This window comes from Syngnathus scovelli, chromosome 17, assembly GCF_024217435.2.
Source record: "Syngnathus scovelli strain Florida chromosome 17, RoL_Ssco_1.2, whole genome shotgun sequence".
Classification (NCBI taxonomy): Eukaryota; Metazoa; Chordata; class Actinopteri; order Syngnathiformes; family Syngnathidae; genus Syngnathus; species Syngnathus scovelli.
The window spans coordinates 9,316,648-9,339,923 of NC_090863.1; the positions used below are offsets into that span (position 1 = coordinate 9,316,648).

The 23,276-nt window shown below is 45.9% G+C and overlaps 2 protein-coding genes and 1 long non-coding RNA gene across 9 annotated transcripts in view; 2 read left to right on the top strand and 1 right to left on the bottom strand.

Moving 5' to 3' along the window:
• The window catches only part of mib1 (MIB E3 ubiquitin protein ligase 1), a 28,471-nt gene extending 13,278 nt beyond the window's left edge, over positions 1–15,193 (bottom strand). For 5 of the 7 annotated variants that reach the window (XM_049747694.2, XM_049747693.2, XM_049747692.2 and 2 more), the window contains exons 1-12: positions 14,379–15,185; positions 13,666–13,837; positions 12,313–12,442; positions 11,443–11,547; positions 10,645–10,711; positions 10,053–10,257; positions 9,788–9,971; positions 8,931–9,075; positions 8,703–8,836; positions 8,224–8,331; positions 7,961–8,158; positions 7,698–7,849 (exon numbers count right to left, since the gene is read on the bottom strand). In XM_049747694.2, coding sequence (XP_049603651.1) covers positions 7,698–7,849; positions 7,961–8,158; positions 8,224–8,331; positions 8,703–8,836; positions 8,931–9,075; positions 9,788–9,971; positions 10,053–10,257; positions 10,645–10,711; positions 11,443–11,547; positions 12,313–12,442; positions 13,666–13,837; positions 14,379–14,607 — 1,829 coding nt within the window. In that variant the 5' untranslated portion in view covers positions 14,608–15,185. Of the gene's footprint in view, positions 1–7,697; positions 7,850–7,960; positions 8,159–8,223; positions 8,332–8,702; positions 8,837–8,930; positions 9,076–9,787; positions 9,972–10,052; positions 10,258–10,644; positions 10,712–11,442; positions 11,548–12,312; positions 12,443–13,665; positions 13,838–14,378 lie in introns of all 7 variants that reach the window. The other 2 variants (XM_049747690.1, XM_049747691.2) reach the window with 2 other exon arrangements.
• On the top strand, positions 75–5,811 carry LOC125985288 (uncharacterized). The gene is made up of 2 exons (XR_007487277.2): positions 75–1,811; positions 4,442–5,811. It is a non-coding gene; the product is annotated as an uncharacterized lncRNA (long non-coding RNA).
• Positions 15,194–16,346: 1,153 nt separating the features above from the next.
• abhd3 (abhydrolase domain containing 3, phospholipase) lies at positions 16,347–22,761 on the top strand. Its single transcript, XM_049747838.2, has 9 exons — positions 16,347–16,626; positions 17,162–17,325; positions 18,026–18,208; positions 19,265–19,310; positions 20,277–20,389; positions 20,614–20,787; positions 21,163–21,211; positions 21,362–21,527; positions 21,618–22,761. The coding sequence occupies exons 1-9, from the start codon at positions 16,465–16,467 to the stop codon at positions 21,797–21,799; spliced, it is 1,239 nt and encodes a 412-aa protein (XP_049603795.1). The 5' UTR covers positions 16,347–16,464; the 3' UTR covers positions 21,800–22,761.
• Positions 22,762–23,276: the final 515 nt, after the last annotated feature.

Here is a 23,276-nt window from a genome sequence, read left to right on the forward strand (position 1 = left end):
ATCACCCGTGGATACGTGAATTACCGAGACTTTTTTTTTTTTTTTTTTTCCCCTCAAAGAACATTTTTTTTTTTTTTTACACCCCCACTTTTTTAATTAAAGCGAGAGGCGGGGGAGGTCACGGTAAGTCGGAGGACGAAACATGGCATGATGAGGCGTCGGAATAATGATGAGCACGCAGCTCAGGGGTTATGAACGTAAGAGAGGATTGACGGCGCACACAGCTGTGCGAAGTGTATTAACACAGATGTGACGGGATGGATGCGTGTCACCGGCTGAACCCGCCTCATCGCTAACGACCGCTAAGCCCGTTTAGTCGCCATCTAAGCGGACGGACGGATGGACGGACGGGGCAGGGCAAGGCACAGTGCTGCAGTGCAACGGCCCAAAGCGGAACAGACACTGGAGGTTAGTCGCTTCAGCGCTCCCCGCAACCTCCGTCCGAGGACACGTCACACCTTCAGGACTGGTGCACGTGCCTTGGTCACCTCTGCCTCATTGTTAGTCCGCCCGCTAACAACGTTGCACCACTTCCTACTGTTTGTTTAGCGAGGGAGGGCTGGGAGGTGGAACAATAGTTTCATTTTTGCCCGCCTGAGCGTTCAAGCCTGCCGGCGAGATTAGTGTCAACTTGTGGAATGTGTTGGTCAGGGGCAAATATTCATTAGCGGCCTACTGAACATTTCTTACTGTGGTGAGAATGGTTATTGATCTGCGCCACCAGAGCTCTTTCTCAGACCAACAGCTGCAAGCCCCTTTAAAACTGCTTTTATAAAAAGACCTCCAACCGGCATTGGCGCTGGGACGACGCCTTTGCGCGAGGGACTTGCACAATGCCGGCCGGGAGTGTGGTGGAAAGTTTTAACACCTCACCTCTCCCGCCCTGTTGTACTGAAAGCGACAATAATTATAATATGCACGTCATCACCCTATAGCGGCTGGCGCCGACGTCGTCTTATGACTGAGTTTCCGTAACGAGGGTTTAACATGTTAAATGTATAAGCGTGATCCCGGCTTTCGATTCTATTGCTCGGTTTCAACCCTCAACTGTTCACACAATAACAGCAGCGGGGGAAAAAAAAAGTATCCAGTCATGGCCTCTAAGTGAAATTTCCGCATGGAAATCAACAAGAATGGTCCGTGCAATCTAGACAGGTGGACGAGAGGAGGGCCGTACACCTGTCAATGAAAAGGAGGGAGGGGGCCGCAAGTGCTGAGTGAGCATTAGCGCCTTCATGTGACCTATGGCCTGCCCCGGTGCGCCCAAAGCCCAAATCCGTCTCACAATAGCTTCCTGTTCCACTTGGATCACCCTTGTTTTCAAACATCAGCAAACGCGGCAAGCCACTGGGGGCGTCGCTGACACAAGAGAAGCGGGGGTGCCCGGAAAAGTGGGAGGGCAGAAGTGAAAATGTTAACTATGGTCACTGAAACCCAGCACCGTGGACACAGGCCGTCATATAAGACAAGGTCCACACCAAGGAACCTTCCAGCACCACAGGAGGATTCGACCAAGTCATCAAGAGGACTTTTTTCCTCCCCGTTTTTTTCCCCCCCATCAGCATACAAAAGGGAGGTACTCGCCCGGAGGACAGCGAGGGGGGTCACTGGGACGGTCGAGCGCCGTCTGGACGGCGAGAATTAGAAGGAGGGGGCATCCCGTTCAGCCTTACATGGCAACCAGAGGAAAGCCTCGAGCGTTGAAGTGAATTTACACTCAAAGTCACCTTACGGTGCAGACTACCATACTTGGGAGGGAAAGCGGCGAAGGAAAGCGTTCCGCTCGTAACTTCTCCGGCTTGGCCCGAAAGGTGAGAGAGAAAGAGAGAGTGAGAATTTCATATCTCAACACGACCTCCTCGGTGCACATACTTCTTTATGTACCCATATGAACATATGACCGCTATGGAATGTAAAGAAGTATGTATTCTGGGTGAGGTGCCAATCTTCACTCGAGGAAGAAAATGTGTTCCGTCTTAATAATGTGCCTGTGATAATTGTGTGAGAGCAGCGTTCAGAGAGGAGAGAGAGAGAGAGAGAGAGAATGTGGGATGTAAGGCTCATGCATTAGCTATACTGTCTCTGGGCAGTCTCACTGCAGCACTCAGCGCTGTAGGGGAGCTCGCAGCTTCAGCAAACTGGCTGACTTGGCCAATAAAAATCTCTCATCCGAGATATGACGACAGTTCATTGGGCAATTACCGCCAATACTCTTCAAATATAGCCATAATGTTTCTTGCGCTAGCTCAAAACCTGGCCATACTGTTGGTTCGCTGTAATGTCGCGGCGCCGTAATGTGAAAGTCTTTTCGCCATATGGGGTCGATGGAACCAAAAGGCCGCCATTGTGCGATAATAGTTGCTGAGAAAGCAAAACGCGACACTTGTATGGTAGAGCTTCCGCGTCCTTGTGTGTTTAACCACGGCCGGCCTCCCCTGATCCGTAGGCCCCCCCAAACACACCGCCGACCTGGCTGACCCCCTCCCCCCCCCCCCCTTGACTCGCGTCCACCCTCATTGTTCACGTTTGCAACGCTTGCCAAATGCTTTCGCCGGGCCGCGTGGCAGTCAGATTAGAGCATCGGAGAAGAGAGAGAGAGAGAGAAAAAAAAAAAAAAAAGTGACAATGCGGGATCAACTCTGGCCTGTCAGCTGTTTCCGAACTGTTGACGGACTCGGGCTAAACAATATGGACGCAGAGTTTGTTCAGCAAGCTAATCACTAACAAAAACTGATGTCAAAACTTTCAATTCAAAAGTAAATGCAGGTTGTTGTTTTTTAAAAGCTTTCCAATAACGAGTAAATCAACTAATTAACCTTTAAAAATAAATGCAATATTTTCAGAAGGTCAAATTTCAGAGGCTTGAAAAGTCAGTGCAATATAAAAAGCGAGTTTTTTCCTCAAAGTAATGCTACAATTGAAAACGAACCATTTAAACGAACAACAAAATCCAAATTAATAACACAACAGGAAAAAAAAAATCGACACCGGTGTGTAAAGATAAATTCAATCTCAACACACGACACTTGTGAGCGTTTTGCCTTCGCCCCCGACGACCTGCTGTCTGAGTGACACACACAGCAGATGCTGACATTATCAAAATGCCCAGTGCGCCTGGCGCCCCCTCCCCCACCCAGCTTTTTTTGCCCTGTTATGGGCCCTTCGCCGAGGTGGGCGGCCCGGCCACCCGACTCTTTGCGGCGCGCGTGCGAACGTTACAAATAGAACGGCGTGTGCTGTCAAGCCGGCCCGACGCTGACCTCCATCTCGGCTCGCTGCGTACGCCTCAGCTGTCGCTAGCCCGCTTTGAGACGCCGGCTGGCGCTTTGGCAGAGGGCGCAAACATCAATAATTATAAACAGCCAACCGTGTTGGCGACATTTCCAGCTGACAAAATAATGCCAGGGAAATATTTGTTATGTTTAACACGGACGATGGGGACCTTAAAAACGACGATTAAAAAGCACCTGCCGATATATGACCGCATCATTCGGCAACGACCTTTTAGAGGTTGAACACGTTCTGGATCATTTTTGTCGGCACAAATTAAGATAAAATTATATTTTCCCCCACAAACAAATTGCCAGGGGAATATAAATTATACAATATACAAATGGAGTATTTTGGGCTCCAAAAATGACCTTTGAAAGAAGGCCCAACATATGCCGGAGAACTAAATTTATTTGAATAATAGAATGATGCCCCTCCCCCTTATATATAACTATGAAATTAAATATTTAAAATAACAAATAAACAAAAATAAAAATTCTAATTGGGCAAGACACTTCACACACCTTGCCTCCAGGTCACCATTGTAAATGAGAAAGTGTTCTCGATTGGCTTACCTGGTAAAACATTGAATTAAAAAAATAATAATAATAATAATTAAAGGAGGTAGAAGCTAGATTGCCTTCCCTAACAAAAATGTTACGTTATTGACTTTTACGGCTTTTATTATCTAAATTCAGACAATATTCTTAAATTGCAGTGTCTCAATTTCAAGGGGGTCCAAAAAAATGCTCTTTCATGCAGCTTGCTGGTTAATACTTTAAGCCATAGCGTGATAATTAACTGGCAGGGGTCCACGGGAAAAAAAAAAAATAAATAATAATCAAAATATTATTTGTAGGCGGTGGCATGTGAATGAAATTCGGTGCAAATGTAAAGCTGTGTAATTCAAAGCATATATTCGGCATTACACATCAGTGTCACCGAGCGACCCGAATTAATTTGGTGGCTCGACACCCAGAGGGTTGCTTGAGAAGTACACGCGTGTGCGGGCGTGTGCGTGGATGCGGTCGTGTCCGTCCGAGTGACCGGGCGGGCGCACACTTGCGGCAGGCGGGCAGGGCCCATCTGTCACGGCTTGTAATTGCTTCATGACTGCGGGACATTTGACTGGAGTGCTGCAGATTATTATGATCCTTTTTGTCACCCCCAGAAAGCAGTTACAATCTGTGTGTCGGGACAAGACACAGACGGAGAGGGCTGAAGTTGCGCTTGTGCCCATTTCAATAGGATATCACGTTGAAGGTCTGAAGAGAGAGATATCCCACAATGCTTTGCTAAAGCTGGTAAAATGGAACCAAATCACCTCTTGAATGGATTTGGTCCCCTTCAACCAGCTGTAGCTATGCTTTGATGACTGCAGGGATTCATTCGACTGAGGTGTTGCTCTTCAAACGACCGCCTACGATTGCCGTGTTCCATGTCTCGCTTGAAAAGAACAATAAAGTCACTGCATCAAACTTTTTTTTGCCCCAGTCCCACTTTTTGGTATTCCGAGCACGCCGGTCGGTGGTCAGCTTTAAAAGGGCCAGAAGAGCCTGCCCGCCGCTTTTGCTCAGTCGCTTCCTGAAATGACAGTCGCCGGTCGGCCGATGACGCGCCGGGCGGGGAGCTGGCGGTTAATGCGGCTTGGCAGGGGTGTGACGCTAATGTAAAACAAGCTAAATGGCTCTGCAAATATAGAGAAGCTAGCAACTGACCAAAACATACTGTTCAAAATTAGCCATTAAAAAAAGTAACATACAGGGTCCCACAATAAACAGACAACAAGATTGACAGTTAAATTACAATTATGATTAATTGAGCCGGAGTAAATTAATTCACTTCTCATAATCAGATTGAGAATGTGACAAATCCAAACACCAGTAGTGTCGCAACACCTGCTTCACTTTGCCAACCTTGTTATGACACGACCGTGGCTCCACTAACTTGACAGCCGTTAGCTCCCATAGACGCACCAGAGTCATTACCATATGTTAAAAAAAATAGTGAGCGTTACAATTACCGGGCGCAAACATTACAGGGAGGTGACGTGCTCAAATGGGACGGAGCGACCATTGCGGGGGTTTGTTTGGAGCCCCCCCCCCGCTCATCTCAACCTTTATGAGTCATGGGCTATTAATCTGTAAACTGTTTACAGTTTTGGAGCAGGTAGTGACTTCCAGCAGCCCGAGGGGAAAAAGACACAGAGATGAGCCAGGCTGAGATGGCAGTAAACACACTCGGTGGAAAGAAATCTGCTGTCCAAAAAAACACACACACACACACACACACACACACACACACACACACACACACACACACAATACTACTGTATATTTCCCTTATGGTTACCAGCAACTGTAAAACATGACAGCACGATGCATCAAGACGCAGACAGGCAGCAGCGTGTCAGGAGGGAGCAGAGTGGAACCGAACAAAGCCTCATTATTATTTTTATTTAACACTCGCCTGTTATGAATGTCAAAACATGACATGACTGAAAATGCTGACTGTGCGGTTAATAAAGGTTTGACTCTGAAACGAATGACTTTTTGTTTCCTATTTACATTGGTTCGTTAAGAAAGAAATTGGGGAGTGCGGCAAATTTGGTGAAGTATGAGCAAGTCGCTGTTCTGCGAAGACGCTGATGACGACGACGGGGGAGGAGATCAACACGATCATGTTCCAGCAGCTAATAAATCCTATGTTCCTGTTGTTTCACTGGATAAAATATAAAAGCAGCTATTTTCTATAGAGGGGATGCATCACAATCTGTACATGCCAGGACTCGCTCATTCATATCCATAATCTGAAGGCGCCTCATATCAGTGACCAATCTCCAAGCACTTTTTCCACTCAAAAAACATCAAGTGTGCTTTTTTTAAAAAAAAAAAAAAAAAAAAAGCATTCAATTGAAATGGCCGCCTTCACCACGAAAAAGCACACCAGGCGGGTAGTTTAGCCTCAGCCCGGGGGGAGAGATTTTAGAAGGCTTTGGGACTTGTGGCCGGCCAGGCTCGTTGATATTGGAGGAGCTGAAGCGTGAAATAAAAGTAAATGGGCAAACTACGGAAGGGGACGTATATCTTCTTGACTGTGAGGTGAGCGGAGTACAGAAAGTGTATTAAAGCAAGTGGACAACACATACACACAATCGGGCTGCACTCCAGCATTTTTCATTTCCAAGTCCAGAGTCCTCCACTGGGCCCCCACCCCTCTCTCTTTCCCCCTCCCTCCCTAAAATCAGAATCCTGCTGCACAAACATAAACCTCAACAAAGTGTTTACGCTTAATGCAAGCAAGCAATTTCAAGTGCGCCTCTGCTAGCCTCAGACCTTCTTTAAATAAATATACTATTTTTTTTTTTTTTTTAAAGGCTGTGAGGTATGTGCATTGAATTGCTTTCCAACGCACGAGGCAGAGTGAGCGATTTATCAGCACTGCATCACAACACTTACCGGAACCGGCTAGGCGAAAGAAGTACACCGAGATTGCAAATAAACGTAGAACGATAAGACACGGAATACCACCCCCACCGCCCGTCCCGATTTATCCATGTATTCTTTTATTAGAGTCATTTTCTTTTTAGGACAGAAAAACGAAGCCAATGTCTTTAAAGAGCTTTTTTTTACAATCAGGATTATACTCTCAATACTTTTAACTTTAATGCGCAGTGTCTTTAGATTTTTTTTTTTTTATGCGCCCAGTTGATGAGTCCAACGCGGAGGGAACAAGCGAGTGTTGACAATCTATTCGGATGGCTAGAGGCAGACTTTCTGCAGTTCCTCACGCCAATTAAAATGATGGCAAGGAGGGAAGAGGGGGAATGCTGCTCAGCGCGGGACTGCAAACACACTCATACATGCAGCAAAAACTTCCAACCAGGAACCTATATTGGCCATAAAGAATTCTGGATAACAAACCTGATAACGACGGGGGTTCCCTTTACTGCACAACAAAAAGCCAAAGCGCAGGACATAGAACTAGCCAAAGCCAAGGACAACTGCTAATGCTTGGACCCAACTAGAATAAATGCTTTTCACAGTCTGTTGAGGAGACGGAACCACAGTATACGCCATTGAGGAATGACTCAAGCAAAAAATAAAAAAAGTGGAGCTAGGCATTTTAACATGAGGACTTGGAAGACAAGCGGGATTGCACTATGAGAGTTGCTTCGTAAGATCCCACACGCTGCGATGTGAAACGCACACCGAGCAGTCGGCGTTCAATTCCAATTAAAAGCTTTGTCAGCAATACTGAATCAAATCAAAACTGATCCCAAAAGTAATTACTTTTTGCACCTCTGTTATTTATCTGTTTGCTTTGTGAGCACAATAAATGTACAAGGCTTCACGCTTTGTGCGATTTGCGCCTTACCCCCAAAAAATAAAATAAAGGATGTGGGTGGGATGACACAATTCTCTTACCTGGGGTTTCCTCGCAGAGCGGCGTGGTGCAAGGCGTTAAAGCCGTTGTTGTTGGTGATGGTGACGTCGGCGCCGGCCTCCAGCAGCACAGACAGCATGTCGTCTCGCTTCTTGCTGATGGCATCGTGCAGGGGGGTGTCGCCCTCAGAATCCTGGAGGGGAAAGGTCGTGTTAAAGGAGACAAATGGAAAATGGATGTTTTCATCGCTGGGATGCAAATAGTCTTAGTCGTCATGAGAAATATGAAAACCGATGCTGGATACCTGGAGGCTTGGGTGGCAGCCAAAGTCCAGCAACGTTTTGACCACCTGCAGGTGTCCCTTGTTGACAGCTATGTGCAACGGCGTCTGCCTGCGCTTGTTCCTGGCGTTCAAGTCGGCGCCGCCCCGCTGCAGCACCTCGATGACTGAGCCCTCGTCACCGAAGGCCGCATGGTGCACCGCCCGATCCCCATCTTTGTCCTGAGCAAGATGGAGTGCGGCTTAGGGTGAGGAAGAAAAAAAAAACAGTCTCGAATGATGCCAACCTCTGCCTCGAGATCAACACTGTGTTTGAGCAGGAGCTTGAGGACATCCACGTGACCGTTCTGACTGGCCGCTTGCATCGCAGTGTGTCCAGCGCACTGCCCGTTCACCTAAAACAAACAATCACATTTGGGCTTAAACGTGTCTGGATTTTCATCAGTAGCACATTAAGGGTTTCATCTTCGAATCGTTATTCCATATCAGTGATGTTAACACAGAACAGGGAAAAAAAAAATTCCACAACTAAATCGGTATTTCAAGGAGAAATTATATCAAAAAGCCTGAGGCTGCGAGTTAAACCCCGACACATTAAAATGCACAAGCCAGCTGTAGCAAAATGAAATGCCTCGTGGTTATTATTGAGAAATATAATATGAGCATGTACAGCTGGAGATGGGGAAAAAAATGGCTCCCAAAGTGCCAACGTTCAATTCCAACAGCAGCCCGTTTAGGCTGGACCAAAACCATATCTGCAACTTACGTCAACATCGGGTCTTTTCAAAATGTCTTCCACCTTGGCCAGATCTCCGTTGGCTGCCGCCTTGACCAGTTCCTCGTTGATGTCGCCCGACTCCTGTGTCTCAAATAGTTTCTTCAGCAGCTGGGAGAGACGCTCTGGATTAAAAAAAAAGAAAAAAAAAGGGAAGGGGGGGCATCACACAGGGTCACGGTGTCACTCTCATAGCGCACGAGCGGCACTGGCTCAAACCTCCGGAGGCGTTGCTAACGGCGGAGCCTGAGGGAGCGATCTTGGTGACAGCGGCGGGATTGTACGTCCACGACGTCCCGCACACCTCCACCTTCAGGTCACTGTCAGAGTAGATCTGCTGCACGCGGCCCACCTTCCCCAGGGTCTGTTGATGAATGTAGCGACAAAACTCATTAAAATTGTTGTCTTTGGGCTATGTGATATATATATATATATATAGAGACAGAAAAAGAAAGAGAGCAAGCGGGCCAGAGCGAAAGAATCCGAAGATAATGTAAAAATAAGGGTGGGAGGGGTGAAAGTGAAAGAAAGCTCACAGCAAAAATAAAACCTGACAAATAACACAATAAAACATCAGTGTATGAAAGGGACACATCTCAACGTTGCAAGCTATTCATCATTCGCGTAGCAAGCCTCAGCAGAGTAAAACAATGTCTCAATTCAGATTAAAGGAGACATTTCGGAGTTTGTCAAGATGGTCATCAATAACAATGACTGCTCAGGATCATTAGCTCGAGACAGGTGGCATCTTGGAGCAGATAAATTGCTTTTAAGTTACATCGCAGATTCTGGATAAATATGTCCGCTTTGTGATGAAGGACACGATTATTAATGGGGAAAAATAAATACAGCATTGGTCTTAATAATAATAATTAACAGCGCTTATTTTGCAAGTATGCACATATTTTGTCCATATTTAAAATGTCCTGCCCCCTCCAGCATTTAAGACAGGGCTCACCAACTCCGATCCTCAAGAGCTCCTTCTTGATGCAACCCGACTAACCCTAACAAGCTGGACTTGGTGACCGCAGATTTAAGATGTTGAAAATCCGTATGTATTTTCCCAAAAGACTTACAGGAAGCATGGCCTCGGCCCACTCCCCGTGGCCTTTTTGTAGCAGCTTGATGCGGTCGATGTCGTAGCAAATCTGAACCAGGTCCCCCACAAGGAATTGGGAGGTGCCTCCCTCGGCTCCAGCGGCCACTTCACCGCTGCGCACCACGTTGGCTTTTGTTAGTACGGCGGGATTGAACGTCCACCTGTGGATAGGAAAATACACTTGATTCATTTGATTTCTCTCTGGGAAAAAAAAAACAAAAAAACGGCATCCGAGCACTCACCTGTTCCCGCTGGGATACTGCACCACAATATCGTGATCTTCGTCGATGCCGCACACCGTGCCGGTGGTGGTGAGCGTCTCGAACATGCCGTCGGTCCAGCCGCCGTGACCGTGCTGCAGCGACTGGACAATCTCCAGGTCCAAGTCGATGTTGACCAGGTCCCCGATCTGAAGACCACCGGGGTTCCTGTTGCCATTCTGCTCACCTAGGAAACACAAAATATATAAATTATTTTTTTATAATTAAATATAATCATTTTATGCAATACTTGAGGAGAAATATAGTTAAAGGATAAACTACATGGTACTAAAAACAATAAAACCATATTTACAACATGGACAGAAACATTACACACATTAATTGCATCATTTAACTTTAAGGTCATGTAATTTAGACCACTATGGCATGGGGGGGGGGGCCTAATTAAATCCTTGGAAAACTCATGAAACCAAGCAAAAAGGTGTTGCTACCATCTAGTGGTCATACATGCTAACTACATCTGCCCTTGAATTTGCTGCAGCACAGCAATAGGTGGGAGGTGGTCTGAAGACGGCAATAAGGGGGGGTGAACAAGTCCAGCTGGCTTACTTACCCAACACAGGACAGTGGTCTCTGTAAAAGGACCCTCCTTTGGCGTCCTGAACACATTTCAGGTCCGACTGCCGGAGACAAGAAGCAAAGGCTCTGTAAGTCAATGGCACGTGGAAGGAGTTGAAGCACCGGTAGAGCATGAATAATAAAAACACAGAACATGGACACTTAAGCGGCTCCTGCGAGAGTGTGTTTGCGCAGAGAAACAATATCAGCAACGTGGTGGAGAAGGTGAGGCGACGAAGCACTACGTGGCAGCACAATGTGCATCTGGGGTAGAGTTCAAGGGAAGATGCATTCCTCTAATGATCAAGCCAATAGGATGCTTTTTATCTTACAACTGTGTGAATAGCGACTTTATATAAGGAAAAAAAATAGGACTCAATAAGGTTTGTTAAAAGTAGTAGTAATTCTACCCTTTATGATCAAGTTTGGCCCTGGAACGCTTAGAACAGAGTATGTTCAACCTTAGAAGTTCCACTGTAAACAAAGCCAAATTCCACCAATGAGCCAAAGTGTGCTTTTAATAAGAGACGCGCGTGTAGACGCACCCGCAATGACTTCCCCCCCTCCCTTAAGGTTGACCCCCATGTTCACCCCCCCTCCCGAAAAGGCAGATTGCCTTTATTATGTAGATGGATTCCATCTCCAGCTGCTTGTACATTCAATGGAAGCCGAGCGCAGCGTGGCTCTCACAAAAAGAAAAGAAAAGAAAAAAAAAAAAGAGCCTCCACCCTGCGGCCAAACACAAAAGCCACCTGACAGCTGATGGATTGGAGGACGCCGTGGGTGAGCTCACCATTCCCTCGAAACCGACACGGTACAGGTTCTTGGCCCCGTTGTCCCATAGCACGTAGGCGGCACTATGAGGGCTGGCTGCGCTCCAGTCTTGAATCTCCGTCACCTGTTTAGAAAAAAAGAGGAACGGTCATTCTTGGATGTCCTCATTTTTGTATGGTCGTAAAAACATGCCGCTTTTTTGGTTTCCTGAAAAGAAATGGTCAATTTTAGTGATTGAAAGTTGACGAACTCCGACCTCACGGATGGATCGTGGTAGTACACTACCTAACAGGGCCAAAAAAGTGAGCACCAGAATGAATTAATATATTCATTAAAACACGTAAATTGCAGTCACTTATTTATTTCCGCAGAGTTAATTGATTAATGGGTCTAGTTAAAATTTAGGCTACTCAAAAAGTACATCTAAACATTAGGACATGCCATAATGGTTTTCGGGTGGAGCACGATAACTGCTGGCGGCGTCATAAAATAGTGATGAGATGTGCCATTAAATAACGCAGCAAAATGAAGTCTTAAATTGCCGAGAGGGGCTCTTTAAATATGCCGGCGACTGCGGCCGAGTCAATGTCAGTGTGGATACTGGACAACAAGCGCAGCCCTCATCTGTCAACGGAATGACTTCATAATGACTTTTATGCGCCGCATTAGTCAGGATTCATATCAATCAGCAAGATGAAATTTCTCATTGGAGTTACTTGCCATGAAAGGATGGATGGCCTCCTTTCAATGTGTTTGCGTAGCTTTACACATTGGAAACATACAAAAATAGAAAGTCCTGAGTGTTGAACTGACAAAGGCACGGTGACGTGTTTCACTGTGTGGACGGCGCTGACGTCGTTTTGGCTGCATGTCGTTGATTGGCCATTACCTTTCCTCGCCTTCCGTTGCCTCCATCCTGATCTTCCCACTGCCAGTCCACGCCTCGCACTACCCGGCCTCCGGTGAAGATGCCTCTGGCGGTGATTTTCTTTGATTTGCGCCTCGACTCTAGGAGAACTCTGCCCACACCAAGACAAAAGACCCATTAAGTCATTCGTGCCTCATGTCAAATTATTTTTTTTTTTTTATTATAAGATGAGGGGAAAAAATAGTATGAGTTATATATTTGATTTTATTGCACAACTGAGGAGGCACAAAACATCTATTAACTGATGATAAATTATTAATACAAATAATTATTTACAATAATAATCAGGGAAATTTAAGTGCAAAGTAGTCATAGTGCATAAAAAAAAAAAAAAAAAAAAAAGGTAAAACTAGAAATGGCAGCTGGACAGTGGCGGACCACCACCATGAACTATGCCCTCCTCAGAATGGCCTGAAAGGATTTTAATGTGGTGGAACGACACCCCCCAACCTCCCCATGTCATTGGCAGACAAGTGTGATCTTTGGGGAGGGGGGGGTGGCGACCGCCGCAGCCATTATGCTGTGCACGCCGTCTGTCCCGAGGGGGAAATGAAGTTGTATGCGATTGAAAAGGCCGCCGTCTGTTGGGCCATGTGTTCTTCTGTGTTGGGATGTCAGCGTGATATAAAAGAAGCATCCAACACAATTTCATGCAAGTAAAGCGACTCAACCAGAGAGTTCTGGCGGCCATTTTGCTACTTGTTGTCGACTGAAAATGACATCACAGACGCTCACAGCTTCTGTTGTCTCATAGCAGCTCACTTTTTTTCCACAGTCTCGGTTCTGCTCATGCAAGTACTGACCCTGGTAGTCACGGTAACAGAAACCAGACACGCCATTGGCCCATTAGTATATGGTTATGCGGTCACTTACTTCCATTACAAAACATCTGCTAATTTCATTGAAATAATAAATAGCACCCATTTAAAACTGTGTGTGTGTGTGTGTGTCTAAATTTCTCATTGGAGTTACTTGCCATGACAAGCATTGTTTTGAAATGAGAAGTCAACCAGCGTCAGCGCTTCCACAAAACGATTGCACCATAGATGGGAATCGCCGCTTTAATATTACGTCCAACAAGATTTAAGCGAGGCGAGTTTGTTGCCTGGCAACTGGTGGCTGGGAGCACCCGGATAGATTGCGTGTCCCTGCGAGGAAGGGCGCACTCAGAAGATTCTCAAATATCAACAGAAACACACACATATAATTTTTTTTTTAAAAAAGACTAAAAGGGAGGGCGTCACAAAACACTTTTCAATCCTAACCCAATCCTTTGTGGCTTTTTTCTTTCAAAGCGCAGCCATCTTAACTAACCTTTCGCTGCCCGGGGTGGTGATCCTGTAGAAGCGGTGTCTCAGGTGATGTTTGTCGCCATGGTAACAGGTTGTGCAGAGGTCATAATTGGTGCACTCAGCACATTTCCAGCGAATTCCAATGATGGGCTGCTGACGGCAGGTGTCACACATTGTTCCGTCATGCTTGATGCCTACAGGCCAAGAAGGAGTGTCGACGCGTTAAGTGGTTGCGAGTCACTGCACGTGAACATCACTAAACAGTTTTCCACACAGCCCTCCCAAAAAAAAAAAAAAAAGACAAATGTCCTAAGAATCTCAGAATGTTGAATTGTCATGTATCTCACTCTACCTCATTTCATGTTTGGTGCATACTGATTTGATTTTTATACATTTTCCATCACCAGAGGAAGTTTGACCAGCTTTTTGTGAACAAAGGAGTTTGATCTTCTGGGACGGGTATCATGCCATGGGTTATGTTTGACAAGTACAGTAATGAAGTGGACCTGTCTTGACAGTTAATTAAGATTTCATCATGATCGCAACCAATTCATACAAATTAAATGGAGCTCAAAGGGAAATGTTGAGTAAAAAGGCCAGGACAAACTTCCTTATAGGATGACCGCCTGCATCTGTCTAGGCCCAGTAAACACAACAAATATTCGCAGAATTTGTTATTAAATCCAACATCACTTCAAGTGGTGGTTGTGTACCACAGTTTTAAGACTAACTTACCCGTGGGAGCACTGTCTAATATCCTCACGTCGTAGGCTCCAGAGCAACGGTAATTCGCAGCGGTGCCGTTATCCCAGACGACCACCACCTCCTCGGGACTTTCAAAACTCCTGACGGTGCCGACATGTCCCTCTCCGCCGTCCTGCTTGCCCCACTTCCAGTCGGGTCCCCGAACCACTCTCGCTCCGACTCCTTCCATCATGGCTCGGTTGTTCCTACCGGTGGTCATTTAAAAAACGAAGATCGGGGGGAATTGGCCCCAAGAATCTTTTTGAGAGTTAGCGAGCTAGCTGTGCGAGCTGGCAACAAGGCGGCGGGCAGTTTTTGAATGCAAGTCCGTAACAGAAGCCGCACAGCCCCGCAAAGCTAGCCCCGCTACCTTCTGAAGAAGATGGGCTCTTCTTTGGCAAAGAAGCGCTGCATTCGTCGAGCCCTTGGAAAACGGGAGAGTAATTACGCGGAGAGCTGGCGAAGCGGCGACATTGTTTGCTTAGCTGACCCTCGTCGCCTCAAGAATGCTAACCTCTTAAACTTAGCAAGCTAAAACCGAGCTAAAGCTAAGCTAGCAGGATAAAGCCCTCCTTACTCAAGCCAAGTCTTATTTTCGCTCCTTTTGGGGGGTCCCAAGTGCACCGTGCGGATGCATAAGATTCACCTCAAGGTGTGGGCTTTGTCGGCCCGGAGATGGTTCTCCGTCTTCTTTTCTCCTCTCCCTACCCCCCCTGCTGGAGTCAAGTCAGAATAAACCCGCCGCCATTATTGTCAATCATCATCGCTCCCTCCGAGTGGCCAGACGAGCAACAACAACCAGCTTGACGGAGATGCACGGAAAAGCACGAAGGCGGTGCGAGCGTTTAGTGAACGGCGACGAAGCGTGCTCGCGCAGCCGCACTGAGCTACCCCCGTCCAAGCACAATGCGACGTGTTCGTCACAAGCACAGAGCGTACCTGGACACAGTATTCTAAATTTATAGATCTATAAATAATATTATAATTATTAATATAAATATTTTAATAGAAATTTTAGAAATGATGGTGATTGGCCGACCTGATTTAGAATTAACCTGTAATACTTTTAAATAGTGTACATTACGACATGATACAATATACAGCATTGCATGTCATGTCACCCTGGTGCGTACAGTAAGCGTGTTGATTTAATTAACACACACTAATTGCCACATACGTTGCTACAGCCCTTGGGCACTCTGTTGGTTCCAAAGCTTGCCCCCCTTGAGGGTGTTTATATTTGACACGCATGATGACTAATTCAGTTTCAATCACTTAGCAGCACATAAAGGACGTTACGTATACACAAGCGTATGCGTTTTAATGAACATTTTAAGCAATTAATATTCCTCATAGCTATGCAAGTTAGAGAACTTAATGTGTTTTGAAACTGATATTAAAGTAAAAAGATAATTTTAAGATACCTGTATGACAGGAAATGTCAGTCGTTAGCCATAATGCTTTCATGCATTATACGAACTTGGTGTGTGTGCTGTCTACTTACTGGCATTTATTGAATTGTCTTTTTGTACTGAACAGCGGGACCCTTTAGTGCGTCAGGCTTATTCTAAAAATAGCTCACCAGTGAGACACTAATTTTTGGAGAGAGAAAAAACAAGTTTGTGGTCCCTGTTCTAATACTCTAACTTGAGTACAATTGTTTGCTTCCCTTCTTGCCAAGACACGTTTGCTTCACTTAAGTTTCTAAATTGTCTATAAGTGTGATTGTGTGACTGCTTGTTTGGCGACTGACGACCAAGTTCAAGATGTACATACAGGCTCCATTTGACTAATCTCCGGAAAATAAACTGCAGAGGAGTCCCCGCTAATGCACTCATTCCTTGCATTGCATTATCTGGCCAAATAGCGCCATCGCCCGCCCGGAGAGCTTTGCACATGCACCCGGCACTGCATGCCCTTCCCTCCACCCTCATCGGGTCCCCTTGACTGTCTCCTTCAGTGCAAGCAGCACAGTGAGCGCGCGCGCGCTCACTCACACCCAGACTGTGTCTGACTGGCGAACCACACCGGCCGCTGTCCTCGCAGCCCAGCCTTTCTAGAATCGAGGCGCCTTGCAATGCTCTCGCCGCAGCTGAATTTGGACATTTTGACGCGGGACCTGTCTCATTATCTGGAAAACCAAGTGAAAGTTGGTCTGCTGGGGTCAGGAGTGGGGCTCTCTCTGGTGCTCGGTTTCAGCGCGGCGTACACCTGCTACTACCTCATCTCGGTGGCCAAGGTAAAGCCGTGCTGGGCGTGTATTATTCTTAGGAATTAATATGGAGGATTTACGCGCGAATGTGCACCGGCGTGCAGCTGCGGCTGCTGCTGCAGCACCACCTCGGTGTGGTCGGAATGCCGCTCGACGAGCTGGCTTCCGGTAAAACGATCCGGTGCATTTTTACGCCATTAATTGCACACGTACATTTGACAATCCCATGCGTAAAATCTTTATGTTCTCTTCATCACGTGTGTATTGCGTTCGCGAACTCACATATACAGTCACTCACATACACACACATTCATGCAATCAATGTCAAGGCATTACACTTCACGTGTCTCAATACTGTAAAGCTAGAAGTGCTCAAGTGCGCCCCCCTGTGTATTTTTTCATTTGTATTATTACAGTGCAAGTAATATCAAAAAAAGTTTGAGCGGTGGTTCTCAAACTTTTTACACTAAATAATACCTGAAAATAATCAACAAGTACCAAGATTGCATATTATTTACAATTTAATTTATGTATGCATCATATGAATGCATGTTTTTCGTAGAAGCCGCAGCTCATTTCAGGAGGCAAGAAGTTCTACCAGTTCCTGTGCGAGCAATGTCCCATCGTGTCGGAGACCTATTACCCCACCTTTTGGTGCTGGGAGAGCCGCATCCAGACGCTGCTCAGACCCTTTGTCACGGCCAAGCCCGGAGTGGCCTACAGGAAGTGAGTCCTAATACAGCTTTGAATCGAACGCAAGAAACGGATCACAGATTTGGGCTCAGAGTTGGGTTTTCTGTTTCGCAACTAATCCGAGTGCTGACCTTAAACAACTCTGCAAAGCTCAGAGGACAAAAGCAGCCACATGCAGCCACATTTGCTGGAGTTATGTCTCGGAATAGCGCAGTACCCCCACCCCCCTTCCTTGAATGAAGTTGTTAAGGGTTAACCTGAGGACAAAGAGCGCGAGCAAAGTGTTTTGTCTTTGGTAGTGCAGGTGAAACAACTCGGAGGATGAGCGCCCTTCCCTCCCTCCCCCGCTCCATCTCTTTGGCCAGGTGCATATTTCACGGAGCTTCTGTAATTTCATGCTCCCTCTGCTAAAGGTGTAATGTACTCAGGCCAAGGTGGACGGAGGGAGCGGAGTGGGGATTGATGGAGCGTATAAGAATTAGCTAGCTAGCAAAGGTTCTGCTCCCTCATCCACCGTGATTAATTCACCAGCAAAATCACTTGCCCTACACAAGAACTCCGTACTTTTAAAGACCAAACAGAAAATTCTTTTCTCGCCACATTCTACGCTCCGACCTGGTGTTGCCGCTTTAGAGCGCCTCGTCGTTGGCCGAGCGTGTGCACGTCATGCAGACAAAGGAGGATGTGCAAGAAGGCAATGGAGCTTTGACCGCTGTGCCGCCTCTCTCCGCAGTGAGCTCATTAAGGCGGCGGATGGAGGACAGATCTCCTTGGATTGGTTGGACAACGATGACAGCCTGGCTCACCCCGACCCCGCCTCCAGACCCACCGTCCTCCTTCTCCCGGGGCTGACCGGCACCAGCCGAGAGTCCTACATCCTGCACATGGTCGAGCAGAGCCGGGATCTGGGCTATAGGTGGGTGCTCTTGGCCTCATTTGCAAAAGTAAAAAGTAGGCAAGCTACACCTTGTTTCATTTATGATGTTCTATCCAGAGTCACCCAAATGAATCTTTTAGTAGCCCCTGTCACATCGAGCATTTGGTAGGGTGCTAAACGACCACAGCAGAGTCATAACAGACATTGCCGCATGCTGTGACATGTCACAGTGACACAAAGACAACCTTAAGTCTCAAGTCTCTTTGAGTCTCTTTGACGTACCAGAGTTGGAAGAGCAGATCAAGTTGGCATTTGACTTTCACATAGAGCCAATAATGACCCCAATCATTTTCACACAGACAACTGACAACATTTTCTTAACCCAAAAGCTGCCAATTATCAACTTTTCACACAGAACCCAGCAAAATTGATTTTTCATAATTACTAGATGGCAAAGTCAAAGGCAGCATTTTTCTCTGTTCAAACTTTTTTGCAGGTTCTCCGTGGGAAACAGCCTTTGGGTATTTTTAGCGACAGGCACAAATAATGCAGTGTTAACAGCTGATTTTGCCACATTTGGGAAGCTTGGTGAACTCAGCATCTTGCTCCCCTCAATGTGTGTGTGTGTGTGTTTCATTTAATGACTTGCAGCTTATCCTGCCACAAGCTGTGCAGCTATAAGCCCAGAGCAGATTCTGAGTGCATGCTGCAGTATGTTTTTAAACAACCCCCCCTCCCCACCACCACCTCTTTGCTCTTGTCTACAAGCCCCGCCCCTGCTGCTGAGTTGCTTTTCCGCAGATCCGCCACATAATAGATGACGGTGCTAATGCTGCTCGTGTACCATACGAGCAAACGAGGACCATTTCTATTTATAAGCTGTGTTTTTGCTCATGAAACAAATGATGGTTAGAGAATTCAGTTCAATAAAATCGATTCAAGACCCTGTGACGTGACGTCAAGTGAATAAAAGGAGCCATTTTGGCCATGATTGAATTTGGCTGTGACCACTCCCACAGCGGGGGATCCCTCCCTCTGGCCTCGTGTGTGAAAAATAGCCTACGTCTCCTTTAAAGTCTGTTTTGTGTGTTTCAGAGCTGTGGTTTTCAACAACAGAGGTGTGTCGGGAGAAACTCTGCTGGTAAGAATCCAAAATTGGGTCACAGTTTACATGTGTATCTCTCGTCAGATCGTTGTCAATGTTTGTCAAGAGACAAAGTTGTCGCGACTGACGAGAATTATGTCCAATTAAATCATGGCTTTACTGTTCTAATACTAATTATCATTTTTAATACTGTTCTCTTTGGCTACATGAACCAAAGAGTACTGCTTGACAAGTCACAATGAAGCCAGGGTTCATGAAGTTCAGTCCATTTTGTTACCCCGGCACCGTTTCAATCGGCCCGACTGGGGGTCTTTGTCCTTTGTTTCAATTGGTAATTGTACCACGTTCGCCGCACATGATTTAGCATTCATATACGCTCTCGTGCTCGTTTTCTATGCTAGTGTGAGCGCTATTGTGCTTTGTTTAAATGAAACGGGCTTTTCCAATGACCCCGTTGTGACCCCACCGGGGCCTATTTCAAGGCCGGCTTTTGCGTTACAATTAAGTAAAAACAATTGGAAACAATTAACCTCCAAAATTTGCTGTCTCAACAACCCATGCTTGAAATGAAACAGGACGTCGGCCATTTTGGACAAATTCCAGGGCTCGTATTTCAGTGAAAACCACCACAGAGCCGTTAGCGTAGCGTGTATGTAGCTCACTTCTCATGGCCGATGTCTTCTTTTCCTTGTCCATTATGTTTAAGTGCCTCGGTGAGTGTTGCTATTTTGCCTAGCAACAGAGTTGCCTGATATTCTGCTTGAATTTTAATGACGGGCCCTGAGAACCTGGCGAGTCAGCGGCGTCAGGAGAATTGGGAATGAATGAACGCTTTACAACGTGATGTAACCTGAGCTGTCTGACAAAGCAAAATACAAAAAGAATGCTGCCATTGTCGTTGAACCCACTTGGTAGTCAAGATAAAAGAACGGAAAGGAGTGAAACAATGTGAGGATGTTACGTTTCACTCAGATGATGGAATTGCCCATGTTGTCGTTCCAGACGCCTCGGACTTACTGCGCCGCCAACACGGAGGACCTGGAGATGGTCATTGAGCACATCCACACGAGCTACCGTACGGCACCTATCATGGCGGCGGGAGTGTCCATGGGCGGGTAATGAAGCCACTTGCTTCATTCAATGACAAATGTTGACAAGTGAAAGCGCCCGTCGGAGGGGACGGGGATTAGAACGCGATTAACATTAATACCTCAACGTAACAAAAATCCAGTGCACTCACGTTTATTAATTTGGTCCGGCTCGCTTTGGCTAAGTCTGAGACATGAGAGGATTCCTCCTTGCTTGATAGACACCGTGGATTTTTTTGTACCCCCCTCAGTATGATGCTGGCCAACTACTTGGGGCGAAAGGGCCAGGAGACGTGCCTGAGAGGGGTGGTGGTGTTCTCGGCCGGCTGGGACGTGTTTGAGTGCACGGCATCACTGGAAAAGCCGCTGGACCGCTTCCTTTTCAACTCCTACCTCACCAGCTGCCTGCAAGCCTCGGTGCACAGGTCAGCGGCCGGGCCAAAGTGGGATTAGCGTGACCGCTAGCTGTCTGCTAATGCTATGAGGGAGGCTTGAGGGGTTTTAGCAGTCTGGAGATTAAATTGGAAATACCCATCTTTTTTTTTTTTTTTTGATTTGGATGTTCCTTCAAATTTGTGACTGCAGGTTCACAAAAGTAGCAATTTATTTTTTCATGTTAAAATTGTAATAGGTAGATCTTAATGATGTTAATAATTGCATAGCTTTATGTCATCATCTTATTTGAAGAATCTTTTATACTCATCTTTTCATCTCCTGCATGACGTATAATGTGCATTTTATTCATTTAAAACTAATGAATTGTATGCAAATTTTATACATTCTGCATATCTGCCCCCCAGACACAGACCAGTGCTTGAAAAGTGTTACGACATTGACCACGTTATGAAGGTAGGAGATTTTTAGCACTCCATTTTAGCACTTTGCCGGTAAAAAATGTTTGTTTCGGACTTTTTCACGTTGTTGTCCAGAGAGGGCAAAGTGGGTGAAATTCTAGATTACGCTTGTATAAGAGGCTCACTGACCCCATTTCCGTCTCAGGCCAAGACCATCCGAGAGTTCGACGAGAGGTTCACGTCCATCATGTTCGGCTACGCCACCAACGACGACTACTATCACGACGCCAGTCCCGTCCACAAGCTGAAGTCGGTGCAGGTGCCCATGCTGTGCCTCAACGCTGCCGACGACGTCTTTTCCCCGTCGCACGGTAAGAGGCTTTATATCATGTTGTCTCATTTAACTGTGGCACCAAAAGGCATAGAAATGAGAATGATTTTGTTGTTGTGGTGATTGTCAGCCATCCCTGTGGAGGCAGTGAAGCAAAACCCCAACCTGGCCATGCTCATTACCTGCCACGGCGGCCATATTGGCTTCCTGGAGGGCCTGTGGCCAAGGCGGAGCACCTACATGGACCGCGTCTTCCGCCAGTTTGCCCGTGCCGTCATCGAACAAGGCGGCCGACTCAAAGACCTCTCCTGAGAGTGCCACCCTTGCCCTGCTCCATCCTCGCCGCATTCCGTCCACCCTTCCATTCCATTTCCATTAACCTGCTATTATTCTCCTCGTCCATCCATCCCGATCTCCCTGCACAGGCAAAAAAACCATTGTTCTGGTTTGAAGGGCATCATTTGATTTATTTCTTCCTCCATACAATCATTGATTGTGACATTGAAAACAAGCCTTTTGTTTAAAACAATGTTGAACATGACGATACGTCCTTTTCACATTCATCAGTAGGATGTTAGCCCTCAGGGATTTTTTTTCTCCTAGTCTCTGTGGATTATTTTAAAGTCACCGCTTTCATTTGAAGGGACGAGTTTGGCCATTTTGAGGATTTTTTTTTTCCAAAGCTTAAAAACCTAAGATTGCTTTGATTATTAGCTTAAGTCCATTTCAGTGCGTGTCACTAACTTTGCACAAATTCATTGAATGTGTACTTTGATAAACTTATGTCGATTTTTTATGTATTCTAGTGTTGTGCCACTGTAAAAAAAAAAAAAAAAAAAAAAAACTGTAGTCACTTTAAAACAGATTCTCAAAGAAAATCCTTTATTCGATCATACGTATTTATTTTTTGTTACACCCCTGGTCCACATATGATACATTTTTGGAACGTATGCAGATTTTTATTCCTTTTTTTTCATTTGTTTTATTGTAAATGAATTATAAAGTCAATTATAGATCATATGAATTTTATTTATTTTCGAGGGTCAACGATCGTGAAATTCTCACCGACCTTTCCCACATCTGTGCTAATCCACTTCCATCAAGAAATGCATGAGCAAACTCCATAAAATGCCAGGTGCTTTTGTGATTTCATTTTCCCTCCCATGAGAACGTGCGGCAATAAGAATTAAAAACAAAAGTGACTCGTACATGCACCTCATCGACAATGAGTGTAATAAGCGCCGTTTAATAAATACTTCAAGAGTCTCCATCCATTTGTTTGCTTCTCCTTGTCCAAAGATGTCAGCAGTTCTTTCCGTATCCTCACGAGTGACATGGAAGGAAATCTTATTTTCCACAACGAGTACTAATGAAGAACGAGCGTGCCCTGTCCTCCTACTCCTTATGTGGACTGCAGCAGGAGCCTGAAAATAGCCCAGTGTGATGCCAGTGTTACATCACACAAGGGCTTGATATCAACTTTGTACCCTGGCCTCCCTCCCATGTGTCCAAAGACATTGTACAGCCTGAGGAGAGGACCAACCATTTATTGTGTGAAGTATATGTGTGTGTAAGATCCACATAATGTACATTACACTGTGTTGAGTGGCTTACATTAAGATTTTAACAACCTTGGCAGTATCATTAGAAGTGCTTTTATGAGCAGTTTGTCTGCTGACAGTACAATTATGCTACCGCATGATTCACTCCAGTTACGATAAGATTCATCTTCATATCGGATTCTAATCGCAATTATGTTGTGATTGGAGTGAATTGTATTGTTACTGTG

Bases quoted from the DNA above. Each gene is read 5' to 3' on its own strand.
- abhd3 (XM_049747838.2), top strand. From the start codon at position 16,465: ATGCTCTCGCCGCAGCTGAATTTGGACATTTTGACGCGGGACCTGTCT. The intron at 17,326-18,025 runs GTGAGTCCTAAT...CTCTCTCCGCAG, and splicing joins CCCGGAGTGGCCTACAGGAA to TGAGCTCATTAAGGCGGCGG. The intron at 19,311-20,276 runs GTAAGAATCCAA...TTGTCGTTCCAG, and splicing joins TGTCGGGAGAAACTCTGCTG to ACGCCTCGGACTTACTGCGC.